This window comes from Corythoichthys intestinalis, chromosome 2 (genome assembly GCF_030265065.1).
Source record: "Corythoichthys intestinalis isolate RoL2023-P3 chromosome 2, ASM3026506v1, whole genome shotgun sequence".
NCBI lineage: Eukaryota > Metazoa > Chordata > Actinopteri > Syngnathiformes > Syngnathidae > Corythoichthys > Corythoichthys intestinalis.
The window spans coordinates 67,976,036-67,996,270 of record NC_080396.1 but is presented as its reverse complement, the minus strand read 5'-3'; the positions used below and the strand labels follow the sequence as shown (position 1 = coordinate 67,996,270).

Sequence of the window (20,235 nt, the reverse complement as noted above, 5' to 3'; positions counted from 1 at the left end):
TCCAAGAGTTTAAGACGTCACTCACCACACTAAATGCTAACGCAAACACTATGCTAACGCTACAAGTTACATTTAGTGCGTGATGATCACTCTGCACAGACCTTAAAAGGCTAAAGAGCAGCATCTGACACATGTGTTTCACAAAAGGAGCCCGGAGTGGGCACACGCGTACTGAACGTGTGTGTGTGGCGGCGGGGTGTGGGGGTGGACAGCATGTTAAATGAGTGATACATCCAAACACTGCTACGATGCATGCTAACTACACATACGATAAGAAAATGTCACACATTGTGAACGAATGACAGAAACTATGGCGAATTTTCATCTTTCTCATCTCATCAGAAACTCAAAAACTGGCGTCTCGTTATTTTTTTGTCTCCCAAGAAATGTTTTTAGCTCGTCATCGTCATGAAAGAAATAGTTCATTGACGTAATATTTTCATTGTTGTCATTGTTGACGAAAACAACACTGGTTCAGTGTAATTATAACAGTTCATACCGTATAAAGGAGATTGTGCTGAGAAGGAAAAATATACTATTTAAAAAAAAAAAAAAAAAACTGACATTGCAAGTAGTTACTCATTACTTGAATATTCTTTTCATCAAATACATTTTCACTATAATTTGAGTAATATTATTTTGAAGTAATGCTACTCTTACTTCAATAAAATTTTTGGCTAATCTGCCCACCTTTTATTACCAGTGAATATGCCCTCATTTCCAGACACGCCCCGATTTTCAGATGCGCCTCCATTTCTGCAAGCCGTTGACAGACCCTTATCTTTACGACTGCTAAAGTGTGGACAAATGTTTCCCATTTAGGTGCTCCAGAGGCTGATCAAATCCAGGGGAAAGTCTCAGAGCAAGCACCTGAACGTGCAGATGATGGCTGCAGACAAACTCTCTCAATGCCCCCCTGTGAGTGGTCTATCATTAACCAAACAGAATATGTGAAAGAAATATATTTACCTCATTATCCAGAACCTGGCGACCCCTAAGTTACATACGGTAACTGCTACAATAATTACCTACTTGTCAAGATGAGAGATGGCAATGCTAAAAGACAGAACAAAGCAAGAAGGAATTAACAAATGATTTTTTTTTTTTTTTTTACTCTTGACAGAAGCAGGAAATGTACAGAGAGATGACTCATTACTTCAGAAAGGAATGAACAGAAACTGGGGAGAAGGAATGGCTCATGGTTTCCTTTGGGGATTAAAAAATTAGGAATTTTGCATTATGACTGCAAAACAATAATGAATAACCTTTGATTATTTAATAAAAGTTGTTGTTTATTTAATTATATACCCGTAATTTTGGGGGGACGAAAAGCCACAACTTTTTTCCTCTGATTTGGACCCTGATATATAGCTTATACTCCAGTGCAGTTTATATATGGAATGTAACAAGCCCCTATGTGTCTGTATGTCAGAACTATCAAAAAGTATCCATATTGAAATGTTGTGTCCGGATACGATATTGGATTGCAAAAGTATTAATACTCAATAAGGTTTTTTTGAATGACCTCAGGTCACCAGAAGTCATGGGGTAAATTTGATTTTGCACTACTCATTAACCCAAAGGTTGCCATTAATGGCGCTAGTCGGCCAACATTTGTTAATTTGCTGGCAGCTCAAACGGTTTGGATGTCTATACTGCTGGCCAAAACTATTAGCACCCCTGCAATTCTGTCAGATAATGCTCAATCTCTCCCAGAAAATGATTGCAATTACAAATGCTTTGGTAATAGTATCTTCATTTATTTTGCTTGCAATGAAAAAACAAAAGAGAATGAAAAAAAAATGAAATCATTATAATTTTACACAAAACTCAAAAAATGGGCCGTGCAAAGTATTGGCACCCTTTGAAAAACCATGTGATGCTTCTTTAATTTGTGTATAAAGAGCACCTGTTACTTACCTGTGGCACATAACGGCTGGTGGCAAACATTAAATCACACTTGCAGCCAGTTAAAATGGATTAAAGTTGACTCAACCTCTGTCCTGTGTCATTGTGTGTACCACATTGAGCATGGAGAAAAGAAAGAAGACCAAAGGACTGTCTGATGACTTGAGAAGCAAAATTGTGAGGAAGAATCAGCAATCTCAAGGCTACAAGTCCATCTCCAAAGACCTGAATGTTCCTGTGTCTACCGTGTGCAGTGTCATCAATAAGTGTAAAGCCCATGGCATTGTGGCTAACCTCCCTAGATGTGGACGGAAAAGAAAAATTGATGAGAGATTTCAACGAAAGATTGTGCGGATGGTGGATAAACAACCTCGACTAACATCCAAACATGTTCAAGCTGTCTGAGGGTACAACAGTGTCAACCTGTACTATCCGCCGGCGTCTGAATGAAAAGGGACTCTATGGTAGGATACTCAAGAAGACCCCACTTCTGACCCGGAGACATTAAAAAGCCAGGCTAGAGCTTGCCAAAACTTACCTGAGAAAGCCAAAAACGTTTTGGAAGAATGTAGAAGAAGTAGAGCTTTTTGGGAAGAGGCATCAACATAGAGTTTACAGGGGGGAAAAAAACCTTCAAAGAAAAGAACACAGTGCACCACAGTCAAACATGGCGGAGGTTCCCTGATGTTGCTTTGCTGCCTCTGGCACTGGACTGCTTGACCGTGTGCATGGCATTATGAAGTCTGAAGACTGCCAACAAATTTTGCAGCATAATGTAGGGCCCCATGTGAGAAAGCTGGGTCGCCCTCAGAGGTCATGGGTCTTCCAAAAGGACAACGACCCAAAACACACTTCAAAAAGCACTAAAATGGTTTGAGAGAAAGCACTGGAGACTTCTAAAGTGGCCAGCAATGAGTTCAGACCAGAACCCCATAGATCACCTGTGAAAAGATCTGAAAATGGCAGTTTTGAGAAGGCACCCTTCAAATCTCAGAGACCTGGAGCAGTTGGCCAAAGAAGAATGGTCTAAAATTCCAGCAGAGCATTGGAAGGAACTCAATGATGGATACCGGAAGCGGTTGTTCGCAGTTATTTTGTCTAAAGGTTGTGCTACCAGGTATTAGGCTGAGGGTGCCAATACTTTTGTCCGGCCCGATTTTGGAGTTTTGTGTAAAATGATAATGATTTTTTTTTTTCTTCTCATTTTTCAGTGCAAGCAAAATAAACGAAGGTATTACTACCAATGCATTTGTAATTGCAATCATTTTCTGGGAGAAATTTAGCATTATCTGACAGAATTGCAGGGGTGCCAATACTTTTGGCCAGCAGTGTAACTGAACACATTATATTATGCAAATAAGGTTGCTCAAAAGTTGGTGGGGACAATTTGAGCATCCTGAAAAGTTGGTAGTGGTATGTCCCTATGCAAACCTACGCCCTTGCTACACATAAAATGTCACACATTGTGAACTTATGATACAAACTATTGCGCATTTTTGTCTCGTTCTCGTCTCGTCAGACGAAAACCGGCATTTGTCTCGTGATGTCATACTCTCCCTAAACATGTTTTTAGCTTGTTATCGTCTTGTCGTCGTCATGAAAAAAAATGTTTGTTGAAATATTTTCGTCATCTTCATCATTGACGAAAACATCACTGCTACTCATATAAACTACTGAACTTAAATTGAAATTAAAATGCAACTTTTAATCAAGTTCAGAAACATATAACATATAACAAACATCAAAACAGGAATAAATGCAAACGAAGCCACAGTTGGGAATGCTTTCATTTTTTTTGGTTTTAGGACTCATTGCCAAAATGGCCTGCTGTTTAAATCATGTGTTGCCTTTTCCCGATTTTTTTATTTTTTTGCCCTCAGGATTTGTTTGATGTTATTTTGGATGAAAACCAGCTAGAGGATGCTTGTGAGCATTTGGCGGAATACCTGGAGATATACTGGCGGGCCACTCATCTCCCAGGCACCACCCCTCTTAATCCTCTTTTAGAGCAGACTCTGATGAGCCCGCCGTCCGCCATCTCCAGCCTCCAGGTGAGCCGCCCGTGTCTCGACTGTCCCGCGTCGAGATATTTGTGTTACGTTGTCGCTGTTTTTCAACGTCTTCCGATTCTCACTCTTGTGTTTTGGATTTAATTGTCTCCGCTTGTGTGTCTTCTCGCTCATCCATGCTTAACATTTTCTGAAATACAGGAATTAATTGAATGATGGCTTTACCACCTGGGGTGAGTAGTAGGGTATATACACACACACACCTGTAACACCTGAGCCAAACACGGGGACGACACTGTTTTTATTCGTGCGCCGCATCCTTCCTCCTCTCCTTGAGTTGACGGTCTGAGTTGAATCAACACTGAATTCACCGCAATGAACGACACATGGAGCCAGAAATGACCGAACCTGCGGATCATTTGGCAGAATCTCCTCATTGCTCCGTCTTGTCTGTCGAGCCGTTTCCACGCATGCCTAGTAAATGCGCCTCCCTTCGCAGTGGCATATGACGCTATGTGTGTACTTCCTGTCACACGATAATAATAATAAGATCTCAATCCAGTAAATGTACTGTACACTAACACTTACTATTTCATAGTAGCCCCTTCATTGCCTTCATCTCCACTGTTTCACTTGGCATTTAATCTGTTGTAACAATGTGTGTACACACAGACAAAACTTTGCAAACACCTCATTAAAAAGGGCTTCATTTCAAATGAAAGTTGTCAATTTTCCCAGAATGCACCCTGCTGTCAACCAAAAATATTGATACAATTGACCTTTCGCAAAAGCTCCGTCCCCTTTAGTTACGGTTGCTGAGCCGACAAGCTTCGTGACACCAACGGCATGAGCCATTGCAGGCAGGCGTGTACCGTTTGCAAGTTCAACACAGCAAAGCAAAGGTTTGGGATACTAAAGTGTCCGTTCCCAAAATATACATGAAAAATAAAATAATTTCAAGGCGTTTATTAGGACGCTGTGTTTACTTCAAAAGAGCTAGCATCGCATTCATTTTAGTGCACTTTCAGTGTATCACAAAAGTGAGTACACCCCTCGCATTTCTGCGAGGCATTTCTGCAGCAAAGCTGACAGCACTCCTGTAACGAGTTTACCAAAACAAACACTGAACAAAGGTGGCAGCGACACTTGGCCCCTGAGAGTTACATGTGGCCCACTTGGCCCCCTGAGAGTTACATGTGGCCCCATCTTGGCCCATTTCAGAAAAATCCTAGAACTGCCACTGTGGGCATGAGTTAACGATATATACTATATATACAGTGCCTTGCAAAAGTATTCGGCCCCCTTGAATCTTGCAACCTTTCGCCACATTTCAGGCTTCAAACATAAAGATATGAAATTTAATTTTTTTGTCAAGAATCAACAACAAGTGGGACACAATCGTGAAGTGGAACAACAATTTAAACTTTTTTAACAAATAAAAAACTGAAAAGTGGGGCGTGCAATATTATTCGGCCCCTTTACTTTCAGTGCAGCAAACTCACTCCAGAAGTTCAGTGAGGATCTCTGAATGATCCAATGTTGTCCTAAATGACCGGTGATGATAAATAGAATCCACCTGTGTGTAATCAAGTCTCCGTATAAATGCACCTGCTCTGTGATAGTCTCAGGGTTCTGTTTAAAGTGCAGAGAGCATTATGAAAACCAAGGAACACACCAGGCAGGTCCGAGATACTGTTGTGGAGAAGTTTAAAGCCGGATTTGGATACAAAAAGATTTCCCAAGCTTTAAACATCTCAAGGAGCACTGTGCAGGCCATCATATTGAAATGGAAGGAGCATCAGACCACTGCAAATCTACCAAGAGCCGGCCATCCTTCCAAACTTTCTCCTCAAACAAGGAGAAAACTGATCAGAGATGCAGCCAAGAGGCCCATGATCACTCTGGATGAACTGCAGAGATCTACAGCTGAGGTGGGAGAGTCTGTCCATAGGACAACAATCAGTCGTACACTGCACAAATCTGGCCTTTATGGAAGAGTGGCAAGAAGAAAGCCATTTCTCAAAGATATCCATAAAAAGTCTCGTTTAAAGTTTGCCACAAGCCACCTGGGAGACACACCAAACATGTGGAAGAAGGTGCTCTGGTCGGATGAAACCAAAATTGAACTTTTTGGCCACAATGCAAAACGATATGTTTGGCGTAAAAGCAACACAGCTCATCACCCTGAACACACCATCCCCACTGTCAAACATGGTGGTGGCAGCATCATGGTTTGGGCCTGCTTTTCTTCAGCAGGGACAGGGAAGATGGTTAAAATTGACGGGAAGATGGATGCAGCCAAATAGAGGAACATTCTGGAAGAAAACCTGTTGGTATCTGCACAAGACCTGAGACTGGGACGGAGATTTATCTTCCAACAGGACAATGATCCAAAACATAAAGCCAAATCTGCAATGGAATGGTTCAAAAATAAACATATCCAGGTGTTAGAATGGCCAAGTCAAAGTCCAGACCTGAATCCAATCGAGAATCTGTGGAAAGAGCTGAAGACTGCTGTTCACAAACACTCTCCATCCAACCTCACTGAGCTCGAGCTGTTTTGCAAGGAAGAATGGGCAAGAATGTCAGTCTCTCGATGTGCAAAACTGATAGAAACATACCCCAAGCGACTTGCAGCTGTAATTGGAGCAAAAGGTGGCGCTACAAAGTATTAACGCAAGGGGGCCGAATAATATTGCACGCCCCACTTTTCAGTTTTTTATTTGTTAAAAAAGTTTAAATTATCCAATAAATGTTCCACTTCACGATTGTGTCCCACTTGTTGTTGATTCTTGACAAAAAAATTAAAATTTTATATCTTTATGTTTGAAGCCTGAAATGTGGCGAAAGGTTGCAAGGTTCAAGGGGGCCGAATACTTTTGCAAGGCACTGTACATATACATACATACATACATATATATATACACTGCCAATGTTGGCAGTGTATCAAATACTTGTTCTCCCCACTGTATATGTATATATGTATATGTATTAGGGCTGTCAAACGATTAAAATTCTTAATCGAGTTAATCACAGCTTAAAAATTAATTAATCGTAATTAATGGTAATTCAAACCATCTATAAAATATGCCATATTTTTCTGTAAATTATTGTTGGAATGGAAAGATAAGACACAAGACGGATATATACATTCAACATACTATACATAAGTACTGTATTTATTTATTATAACAATAAATCAACAAGATGGCATTAACATTAACATTCTGTTAAAGCGATCCATGGATAGAAAGACTTGTAGTTCTTAAAAGATGAATGTTAGTACAAGTTATAGAAATTTTATATTAAAACCCCTCTTAATGTTTTCGTTTGAATAAATTTGTAAAATTTTCAATCAAAAAATAAACTAGTAGCTCGCCACTGTCATTTTAATCTGTTTGAGGGGGGCATGTGCGTTAATTGCGTCAAATATTTTAACTTGATTAATTTTAAAAAATTAATTACCGCCCGTTAACGCGATCATTTTGACAGCCCTAATATTTATATATGTATATGTATTAGAGATGTCCGATCACATCATTTTCAAAGTATCGGAATCGGCAAAAAAATATCGGCTATGCCTTTTTTTAATATATATATTTTATTTTTTTAATAAATTGTTTCCTAATTGTAATTAACTTACAGACATAATATGTTACTCTCATCCAGAGTCTTTAGTTTAGGCTTAAGGTAGGGTTATCAAATTTATCCCGATAACAGCGGTAATTAATTTTTTAAAAATGTATCACGTTACAATATTTAACGCAATTTATGCATGCGCTGCACGACCCACTCACGTATTGCCGCGCTCAATCTGAAATGGCGCCGTTTTACCTATATAGAGAGATAAAAGGCAGCGTAAAATGAGTAGAGTGAATTTTGGCAGCCTTTGGAGCCTTTTTTTAATTGGCTAAAGCACAATCCCTCTCCCTACGATTAGAAATATCATGGGAAGCAATGTGGGTAAGCAAGGTAGCAATCTTTTCTTAACACCTTATGTTATTTCCCAACGCAGAGAAGATATATCAATTGTTAGCACTACGCACAGTCATGGTTCCACTTCCCATCATGCCTTTGGGCATGGCTACAGTATCAATTACTGAAAGCTCAACAAATACACTAGATGGCAATATTTAGTCACAATATACAAAGTCACAAGTCTTTCTATCCGTGAGTCCCTCTCACAGAAAGAATGTTAATAATGTAAACGCCGTCTTTAGTATTTATTGTCATAATAAACAAATACAGTACTTATGTACTGTATGTTGAATGTATATAGTTAGTTTTAATCATTTTTTTCTTAATGCATTGCCAAAATGTATATGATCGGGAAAAATTATCGGGAATGATTGGAATTGAATTGGGAGCAAAAAAAAAGCAATCGGATCGGGAAATATCGGGATCGGCAGATGCTCAAACTAAAACGATCGGGATCGGATCGGGAGCAAAAAAACATGATCGGAACAACCCTAATATGTATATATGAATATGTATGTATATATATAAATGTGTATATATATATATATATATATATATATATATATATGGCAGAAAACACAGACAAGGCTGAAAAAGAAGTTTCTGCTCTTGCACCCTCCTTTAAAATAAACTGCTGTATTTTAAGCCAAAAGAACTGTTTTGTGTGATAGAACAATATGGCTATTTGCTGCCATGGTAGTTTCATTGCGCTTTAAGCCCTCAAACTATTTTTAATTTGTCCGTTTTACCCTGGCGACCCCCGTTTACAGACACCGCGCAACTGCTTTTGTTTCAACCCAGCCATAAAAAGAAGGCACCGTAAGTAATTATATTTATTATTCAAAATGTCTATCATTTTTAGCTTTGAGTTATTAATTGATGTCTGATATTTAGTTTTTAAAAAAAAAAACGAGTTCATAAAATTATCCACTCGCATATTTTAAGCTTTTAAACAAATTACGTCACAATAAAAAAAATAGTGTCTTTAAATCGTTCACGTATATCTACCTCATAACTATCGCTTAACTGTTTTGTTTTGTTTTTTCTTACTTTCACAGTATCCCCAATATTTTAGATGATAAATAATCGATCCAAACAAAGAAAAATTAAAGAAAATAAAATAAAAAATAGAGAGGCCTGTAATTGTCAAAATGGTAAACCTCAACCATGAGAGACAGAATGTGAAAAAAAAAATCACATTGTTTGATTTTTAAAGATTTTATTTACAAATTGGAGTGGAAAATAAGTATTTGGTCACCTACAAAGAAGCAAGATTTCTGGCTGTCAAAGAGGTCTAACTTCTTCTAACGAGGTCTAACGAGGCTCCACACATTACCTGTATTAATTGCACCTGTTTTAACTCATTATCGGTATAAAAGGCACCTGTCCACAAACTCAGTCAGTCACACTCCAAACTCCACTATGGCCAAGACCAAAGAGCTGAAGGGGTATGGGTATGGAGGTGGAAACATCATGCTTTGGGGCTGGTTTTCTGCAAAGGGACCAGGACAACTGATCTGTGTAAAGGAAAGAATGAATGGGGCCATGTATCGAGAGATTTTGAGTGAAATTCTCCTTCCATCAGCAATTGCATTGAAGATGAGACGTGGCTGGGTCTTTCAGTATGACATGGCAGCATGACAGCATGATCCCAAACACACAGCCAGGGCAGCAAAGGAGTGGCTTCGTAAGAAGCATTTCAAGGTCCTGGAGTGGCCTAGCCAGTCTCCAGATCTCAACCCCATAGAAAATCTGTGGAGGGAGTTGAAAGTCCGTGTTGCCCAACGACAGCCCCAAAACATCACTGCTCTAGAGGTGATCATCATGGAGGAATGGGCAAAAATACCAGCAACAGTGTGTGAAAAGCTTGTGAAGAGTTACAGAAAACGTTTGGCCCCCATTATTGCCAACAAAGGGTACATAACAAAGTATTGACATGAACTTTTGATATTGACCAAATACCTATTTTCCACCATGATTTGCAAATAAATTATTTAAAAATCAAACAATGTGATTTTCTGGGTGTTTTTTTCCACATTCTTTCTCTCATGGTTGATGTTTACCCATGTTGACAATTACAGGCCTCCCTAATATTTTCAAGTGGGAGAACTTGCACAATTAGTGGTTGACTAAATACTTATTTGCCCCACTGTATATTACCGTGTTTCACCCATAAAATCCCCAAAAAGTCCGGCTGTGGCCATTCACAGTTGTGTCTTAACACTCGGTGAGACATGCTATTCGGAGTTTTTGGAAAGAAACATGGTAAATACGCGATAATATCTATAAATATATATACAAATAAATATTATATTATATAATAAATATATAGATCAATGTGACACAGTGCAATTAAAAAAAAATGGCAATACGAGTGTGTTAAAGTATACGAAAAAAATACAGATGAATGAACACATTTCAAAAACCTGATCTATTTAACCACATTCCGATCCTCTAGAAATGGCGCGATTTTGCCCGATTTGCGATCACTTGATCAGATCTGAAGCATCTTTGGTCTCAACGTGCGTTTTTTTGAAGTAGCCAAAGTGGCATGAATTCCTTTTTCACATGGTGTTTGCATTCTTTTGTCATCCTATTTTTTGGTTTGCATCCACCAAACACGACAGCTGTCACAAACAAGGAGCGCGAAGCCACTTTGTTTGAGAGTTACGCTACATCGATCATGCTGATTTTGCTCTCCAGAACAAGAACCAGCCGCAGGGTAGCGAGGCAGCGGGTTTGGAGGCTGAGGAGCAAGAAGAAGAGGAGGAGGAAGAACCGGGCGAGGAGGCCCTCTCCCCCTTGGAGCAGGACAGTCTCATGCCATCGGACGAGGCCAGTGACTCCCTGTCTCACGGCCAGAGGGGGAGCCCGTGTCAGAGGGGCGGAGAAGAAGATGAAGAGGAGGAGGAGGACGAGTACACCTCTCCGTGTCACGGCCGCACGTGCCGGGGCATGTACCCTGCTCGCCGCGGACACGCCGGAGGCCACAACGCCAACAGCCACGAGTCGCAGGACAGGCTGCTTCAAAGTGAAGCCCAGCGGGGTCACAACCAGAGGAACAACCGCCAGCGCAGCCGCCCTTGGCCTCGAGACACCTACTGACCAATCCACAAGTCCAGGTCTATTTTTAGAGCATCACTTTATCCTTATGAAGGACCAAAGCTGCCAAAATTAAAAATAAAAGAATAACTCAAAATGAGAGTGACCATAAATACAAAAATTTTAATATAAAGACTTGAAAAAAAGTAAAACTAAAAACAAATATCAACACCAAAAGAAAAAGAAATACGATTAAAAAATTAACAATAAATGTGGAAATGAATACAATAATATATAAATTGATTTCAATATCAATAAATAAAAGCGCTTTGTGCTCATACGTTCTTTTTTTTCCATTGTCAGTGTGAAGATGCAGAAGGAAATGTTATTCCAAAAATGAGGAGGCGGTTTGGGTGAACTATTCGCCTATTGGTTGGTTATGCAGATGCTCACGGCGAGCACTACGCTGACGTGGACGCTATTTGCTTATGGCATTCGCTAGGGATTTCCCGATCCAATACTCAGTATTGGTATCGGCACCCGATACAGCTGTTTTTGGAGTATCGGACAATATTGGAGTTGGTCACAATGTCGGAACCGATCCAATAATCGCAATGTCCCCTGAGTGAGACTGCTGATCTTTACAAAGTAATGATAGTAACAGAGCATCATGTAATATTCTTGAAGAGGTACGTCAGAGCTCGATTTAATACAAAAAATATGAATTTTTGCATTGTTTTTACTGCTCCAAAAATCAGTCCTGTCACAGATTACTTGAAAAAATTATTTAATTACTGATTATTGTTATACCTCAAAAGGTAATCTAGTTACTTTACTGATTACTTTGCTATCATGGTAACTAAGTTACTTTAAAAGAAATCTATCAGTTACTTCTTACCAATTTTTCTCTTTGCTGCGTCAACATAAGAATGACAACAGAAAAACGTCATCACATTTAATTGAATTTTTCACATTAACTTAATCTTGGATTTAGCAGGGGTTTAATTAGTCGATGGAGTTGATTTCAACCACCAATGACTCGTGCTAGCTTAGCCACTCCGGAGCCCTGAAACTAACAAATAACTGACAAACTGCACAGAATTTGTTGAAATCAACTCCAACCACTAATTAAACCCCCACTAACTCGAAGGTTAAGCTTAATGTAAAAAAATCTGAACTTCCCCTTTAAAACAAAGACCTAGCAGTTAAAATGTCTGTAAAAGTTGTCAAGCAAACAACATAATGAATGAAATGGACAAGAATCCTACAAAGTATTTCATAATGGGTAAGAATTATTTTTTTGAACAGGTCATGTGACTAGCACATTAGAGATGGTCCTTTGCTTTGCTCAGCCAAAACTACACCTAATAATGCAAGATGACATTTAGAATTTCTTTAAACCCAAACTTTCCAAAGCCACCAACAACAACTGAGCCTGAACTGAGGATTGAACACGAACAGTGTCGATGTATACAGTGTATCACCAAAATGAGTACATCCCTCGCATTTCTGCAGATATTTAAGTATATCTTTTCATGGGACAACACTGACAAAATGACACTTTGACACAATGAAAAGTAGTCTGTGTGCAGCTTATATAATAGGGTTGTTTTATTTTCCCCTCAAAATATAGCCATTAATATCTAAACCCCTAGCAACAAAAGTGAGTACACCCGTTTGAAAAACCGTACATCCCTAAATGTCAAAATTGAGTACTGCTTGTCATTTTCACTCCAAAATGTCATGTGACTCGTTACAGGAGTGCTATCCGCATTGCTACAGCGATTGAAGAGGTGGGGGGTCAACCTATTACTACTGTGTACTATTACCTGTGTACCGTCTTCAGAAGAGCCTTCCTCCTGGGGTGACAGCCATGCACACCAATTTGATGTAGAGTGCAGCATATGGTCTGAGCCATAACAGGCTGACCCCCCCACCTCTTCAATCTCTGCAGCAATGCTGACAGCACTCCTGTAACGAGTCACATGACATTTTGGAGGGAAAATGACAAGCAGTACTCAGTTTGGATGTATTTACTAAGGAGAGTACTCACTTTTATTGCCAGGGGTTTAAGTATTAATGGCTATATTTTGAGTTATTTTGAGGGGAAAATAAATTTATAATATAAGCTGCACACAGACTACTTTTCATTGTGTGAAAATGTCATTTTGTCAGTGTTGTCCCATGAAAAGATATACTTAAATATCTGAAGAAATGCAAGGGGTGTACTCACTTTTGTGATACACTGTATATACTATACAGTTTTTACACATTTATTTTTGTATTTCTTTTTTAAGTTTTGAATCTTGTCTTATTTTTGTATTATAGTCGTTTTTACTTTTATTAAATTATGCATTTATTTCCATATTTATTTCCATATTTTTAATTTTTGAATCTTATTTTTCTATGTATTGTCGTTTTTATTTTCACTTATTTATTTTTAATTATGGCAGCTTTGATCCTCCATAACGGGACGTGTTGACAGGTTGCCAACAGGGCTACCCTGCAATGGAATGTCTTCAGGCAAACATGTGCTGCTTTGCCTATGTTTCTCTATCGTAGGATGTCTCCATATACAGTAAACTGGCCTTAAAGCGGAACATGTTTAGGTATCTTTACTGTTGCATGTGATAGAGTGTCATTATTTTGAGACTTTTTGCACATTAATGCCAGAGCAGGAGTTGAACGATCTTTACAGCTAAATTGTACTGTATTGTAGGAATGTTTACTGTTGAATCCACAGGTGGGAGATTTTCACGCATTTTTGGGATATTGTAAATACTGAATGGGCACTTAGTTTAGTTACATTGCTTCTTGATTTGGTCGATTGTTTCAGATACTGTACACGCTGCCACCATCACATTTTGTCATTTCCTTTTGTTTTGTTTTGTTTTTTTAACTTAAGACAGTGGTTCTCAAAAGGTGGTACAAGTGCCACCAGTGGTACGCGAAAGATTAAATGATAAATGAGCAAGCGAAACAGCGCATTTATCAAGTACAGTTCAGTTGTATTTAACTTAAAATACAAAAGATTCATATTGAATTATGTATAAATGTATATTTTGAAGAAAATTAGGAACAACAAAGTGTCATACTTTTAACTACGCAGCACTCATTAAAAAAAAAAAAAAAATCAACCTACGAGTGATATGGCAGGCATAACCAAAGTTTATTTCTATTTTTATTTATAGTAATTTTATCAAAATTTTATTAAGATTTTATTAAGTGGTAAATGCAATTTATTTATTAGAAAATATTAGAATAATACAAAATATAGGCTACACTGATCATAAGTAATATAACAAAAATTCGAAAATAAATACAGTGGTACCTCTATTTACATAATTAATTGGTTCAGGAAGTCGTTTCGGAACTTGAAAATTACATAAGTAGAAACGCCTTTTCCATGTAAATGCCCTTATGCATTCCAAGCCCTCCCAAAATTCAGACATACTGTAACGCTTTCATAATCCATAAAAATGTAACATGTAACATGTAACAGATACATGTTTGAATTATTTTAGTGCACAATAAACATATAATCAGAGTTGTGAATAATGTATAAAAACCAAGAATAGAGAAAAAAGGTATAAAGGTAATACACTTACATAAAGCTGTCGGAACACGAGGGGCGAATGAAAACGCTGGGATACACACACACACACATCCAGTAGAAGTCCCACTAGCCAACTGGATGCTAGGAATGGTACGCAATAGCCAATAGCAGAGCAGCGATAAGTATGTTACGTTCAGTAAACCCTGGGAGCTGTACATACTGTATTTTTGCCTTTCGTATCCTGAAATTTATTTCGTAACAAGAGGCATTATTTTCCCGTTGAGGCATGTCTTAACCTGAAAATTATGTATGTGGAGACCTTCATAAGTAGAGGTACCACTGTAGTAATTGTAGTAGTAAAACACTGTAGTGTCTTTTTTTTTTATTACCAAAAATTGTCACTTGTCCTATAAAGGGTTATTAAATACGTTATCACTTTGGGTGTGACAATATATCAAAAAGGTGATATACCGTGATACTTTGTAGCCCAAAAGGTTTTCCATATGCTCCTACCAAGAATTGATATATAGGAACCAACAGGTTGCTACCCAAATCTTCCTTTAGAATAGTGTGTAGACTTCACTATGAGTTGATGGGACACGGGGCTCGAGGCCGATCCGTAAATTTCTGATATTTTTAAAACCAAAGCCACTAGCGACCTAAAACCAAAACAGACACCTCCCTTAGGCAAATATGAGTCTCCATGAGCAGCGACATAAAAAAATTCAAAGTCGTTCCTTAATAAAACCCTGATTAGTTATTTTTTATACAAATGTGAAAAAAAAAAAAAAAAAAAATGGCTATAAAATTCTCAAATTTCACGTTAGATGCACAAAAATCACCAAATGCAGAGATAATCACCTATATTTTCCAGATCAATAGCAATATTTAACATCTGTTTTTGATCAAAATAGCAACTTCAATTTTTTTTATTTAGTTTTCAACATTTAATACAGTGGTATGAAAAAGTATCTGGTTTGGAATTTCTCACATTTCTGCATAAAATCACCATAAAAAATGATCTGATCTTTGTTAAAATCACACAGATGAAAATGCACTGTCTGCTTTAACTAAAACCACCCAAACATTTATAGGTTTTCATATTTTAACTAAGATAGCATACAGACAATGACAGAGGGGGGGGGGGGAATAAGTAAGTGAACCCTCTGCCTAAGGAGACTTTAAAGAGCAATTAAAACCAGTTTTTACCAAACAATTTAAGTCAGGTATGTGCCCAATTACTGATGCGTGGTTCAAAGCTGTCCTGCCCACTATAAAACACACACCTGGTAAGAACTGTCTTAATGAGAAGCATTGTCTGATGTGCATCATGCCTTGGTCAAAAAAGCTGTCTGAAGATCTGCGATCAAGGATTGTTGATTTGTATAAGGTTGGGAAAGGATACAAAACCATGTCTAAAAGTTTGGATGTTCATCAATAGACAGTCAGAGAAGTTGTCATCAAATGGAGAGAGTTTGGCATTGTTGCTTCTCTCCCAAGAAGTGGCCATCCACCAAAGATGACGCCAAGAGTTCAGCAGAGAATACTCAGAGAGGTAAAAAAGAGCCCTAGGGTGTCTGCTAAACTTACAGAAATCACTGGCAAAGTCCAATATCTATGTGCACACATCAACTATATGATGTCAATCAAAGTTGAATTGTTTGGGAGTAACGCACAACATCATGTGTGGAGGAAAAATGGAACAGCTCACCAACATCAACATCTCATACCCACTGTGAAGCATGGTGGAGGGAGCATCATGATTTGGGGCTATTTTGCTGTCTCAGGGCCTGGACAATTGCAATCATTAATGGAAGAATGAATTCAAAAGTTTCTCAGGATGTTTTGCAGGAAAACCTGAGGCTTGTCTATCAGACAGTTGAAGCTAAAAAGAGGATGGATGCTGCAACAAGACAACGGTCCAAAACACAGAAGTAAATCAACTTCAGAATGGTTTCAGAACAACAAAATACACATTCTGGAGTAGCCAAGTCAAAGTCCAGACTTGAACCGCATTGAGATGTTGTGGCATGACCTAAAGACAGCGATTCATGCCAAACATCCCAGGCGTCTGACTGAACTACAGCAGTTTTGTGAGAAAAATGGAAGATTAGTCCTGATCGATGTTCCAAACTGATCTGCAGCTACAGGAAGCGTCTGGCTGAAGTTATTGCTGCCAAAGGGGGTGGCCACAAAATATTAAATATGATGGTATATATACTTATTTTTTCCCTTTCTGCCATTGTTTGCATACTATTCTCATTAACATATGATTAACATATGATGTTTTATCATCTGTGTGATTTTGACAAAGATCAGATCACATTTGATGGTGATTTTATGCAGAAAAGTGAGAAATTCCAAAAGATTCAGATACTTTTTCATGGTAAATGGTGTTATACAGCTGTATTAGTTGTTGAAAACTTGCACTAAATTAAAAAAAAATATATATATATGAAGTTGCTATTTTGGGCAAAAACTTATGGTAAATATTGCTATTGAGCCTGAAAATACACTCACTTTCACGTCAGAAACTTAATACTAGAGGAAAGAATGCAAAATCATCTTAATTTTACTCAGCAAAGCAAAATTTGCATCTTTCTATATACAATTACAATTTATATAGGTTGAATTCCGATGTTACTATTGTCTCAGCACGTCTTGCAGGCTATCTATGTCATTTTTAGATGGAAATTTTACATAAAATAAAACATGTAAAATGCGGGGGGGATTGTGTGGACGCAGGAAGGGTCTAAATTACTAATTTTTTGCCAAAAAACGGGGCTGAAAATTACCTGATCATTTGAATCTAAAGTTATGCTATTGTATATGGATACAACATGGCGGCATCACAAACCAAAGAGCTTTTTAAGTTGAAAATTCTTGTGAATAAATGCATACATCACGGAATTTCTATAGATATGATCATAAAACTGTCTAGATTCTTGTTTAAAAGCAAAAAATCGGGCAAATATCATTCATTTTACGTAAATATTTCAACCTAAAGTCATGCTATTGTGTATGGATACAACATGGCGGCCATCATAAAACAACAAGCTTTTTAAGTTGAAAGTTCTTGTACATAAATGGGTAAATCACAGAATTACTATAGATATGAACGTAAAACAGTCTAGATTCTTGGTTAAAAGCAAAAAAACGGGCAGTTATCATTCATTTTACGTAAATATTTCAAGCTAAAGTTAAAGCTAATTTTTTTTGTACAAACGTTTCAAAGTGCATGCATGGAGCTATTTTTTATAATAATAACCTTGAATCCTCGACCAAATCACTATCGAGACACAGAAAAACTTTCATCCTTTTCCACTTAAATCCGTCGTTTGAACACAGCGGGTGTTTGAGTTTACAGCAGTGAAAGCTGCACGTCGCTCTGCCTGCCGCAGCCCCCTATGGGAAGGCAAGGCAAAATGTATGTAGGAGCTGTCTAGTCAACTGATGGTGAAGTCTATGAATAGTGTCTACATTAGCTCACTGGCTGCCATTGACAGCACCCGACATCCAATTCTTTTTGACAGCATTTGACGTATAGAACCGTCAATGGCACTGAAACTAGAGCATACAGAGCCAGTCTTTTATCACTTCCTCTTCATTTTAGTGCATTTACAGGTTATTACCTGTTGATTTTGATCACTTTCTATTCATTTGGCAACATTCTTTAGTCACTTCCTTTTCAGTCATCCAAAATTAACAAGAAGTGACCTGTAAATGCCCCAAAAAGAAAGAGGAAGTGACAGAAAATCAACAGAAAATGACGAGAAATGCCCCAAAATTAACTCATTGCCTGGCATTGGCTCATGTCCTAGTGCTAAACTCATTAGGGGCTTACCTGTCTCTGCCAGAAAAATCTCCACTAGATTTTTTTCTAAAATTGTCGGCCCTAATGAGCAGCAACACAACCGTAGTCTTCATAATGGAGCTGATGCTCATGTTTCAGTGCTATTTATGAGCAAAAAAAGGAATCAAAACCAATTGGTTGTCTTGCACTATCAATGGCATCTCATATGTTATTGTCGGTCCTAATGGTGGTACTCGGAGAGCTATTGTACAATGTTTGAAAACCACTGACTTAGGCGTTGGCAAATGGCACATACAGTATAAGTATGAAGCTGCAGTACAAGTTACATTTCTGTCACCGCCAGTGCATCTCTCTCGCTCTGCTATTGCACAATCACTCACCAATACCTGGAAAAAGCTGACGGGCACAAAGAATGTAAACACGTTAAAACAAAAGGGAATATCGGTGCCCGAACCGCTCGTTAGAGTCGACCCGTCCCCACACATGAAGCACACGCCGCTCGCTGGCAACCTCCAGAATGTACGTTTGCATGCCTCAGGGTGCCTCCAAAGCGCCCTTTCATCCGATTGTAGCACATTCTTTAATTGTAGCATCCCCAGGTTCCACGCTAGTCATCCCTGTACTGCAGTTTTACCACTTAAGACCCTCAGGTGTCCCTCAGCTCCACTAGACTTGCGTGTGGTGAGGTAGCATCTCACAGGGTCAATACCAGCTGATTTAAGGACTTACTCGCTTCTATGTCATGTATCTAGTATTTTGTGTATATTTTGAAGAGGAAAAAAACAGCATGATTGAGAAAAAAAAGACAAAAAAACTATGCAAGTGCTGCATGAAGTTTGATTCTTTTGAAAGTTAAGTATTTGAGTATTGCACCGTTTCCGTTTTTTGCCCGTTGTCTTGCAGTGATAGTCGTCTTTGGGGCGGTTTTCTTCTCCACTTAGCACTCATGCTTACTCTCCCACAAGTTGAAGTTGAGCTGGGCACTCACTTACTTGACGCACTTTGAAATTTCTTCACTGAAAATGATCTCTAGATCAGATTGATGAATGATGTCCTGCATGTCTTAGTTCTACAATTAGCTATTTTCATTCTACTTTTCCAGAGTGGACCAATGATTAAACAACTGATGAAGCGGTTGAGGTTGATTTCCAATTTATGAAGCACAATTTTTACAAAGTTATCATTTAGTTTCCTATGTCTTATTCTGTATGCAATACTAAGCCTGACATTGAAAAATGAAACGCCTTACACCATCTGGACTTCCTCTATAGTGTGAGTAGAAAAGAAAAAATTGAAAAAAAATTGCACTACTTCTTTTTTGGGATGGTTGCTTTGTAATGCAATAACTGCACTAAATCCAACTGCGTATCCACCACACTACCACAAGCGTGCTAGCGTGACAACACGCCTCTTCCCGCTCCACAACAAAAGGTGTACAAAGTGAAACAATTCCTGCCTGATGCTGTAAAGAATGCTTTCTATTGGAAAAATAGATTTACAATGCTAAGAAAATTGTGACTTCGACAAAATAAACACATTTTATGTATTTTCTTTGGGTCCATTTTGTCCATTTTTTTTGCTCTGACTAGAGCAGGGGTGTGCAAACGTTTTCCTTCCTGAAGAAATATCAATGGATGCAAAACCCAACTTGAAATCCTTCCACTTCCATTTGTTAAACAGGATCGGATTCGGGTTGACAAAAAATCGGGTTTTTAAAATAATCTTATTTTAAGTATTAACTCTAGGGCTGCAACTAGTGATTATTTTTATAATCGATTAATCGGACGATTAATTAAACAATCGGATAAATGTACCTTTTTTTCAATGACTATCACAATCTAACTTGAAGTTGTGGTAACACTTTACATTAAGGGTCCCTTAATTAACACGAGTTATTGCATTTTTAGACAATAACTACATTTTAAGTC

General features: G+C 38.2%; 1 protein-coding gene across 1 annotated transcript in view; it reads left to right on the top strand.

The window, feature by feature from the left end:
* LOC130912218 (voltage-dependent L-type calcium channel subunit beta-3-like) overlaps positions 1–12,488 on the top strand; it is a 55,647-nt gene extending 43,159 nt beyond the window's left edge. Inside the window, exons 12-14 of the mRNA XM_057830136.1 lie at positions 823–918; positions 3,789–3,959; positions 10,599–12,488. Of these exons, the coding sequence (XP_057686119.1) occupies positions 823–918; positions 3,789–3,959; positions 10,599–11,000 (669 nt within the window). The 3' untranslated portion in view covers positions 11,001–12,488. The remainder of the gene's footprint in view (positions 1–822; positions 919–3,788; positions 3,960–10,598) is intronic.
* The last annotated feature ends 7,747 nt before the right edge of the window (positions 12,489–20,235 follow it).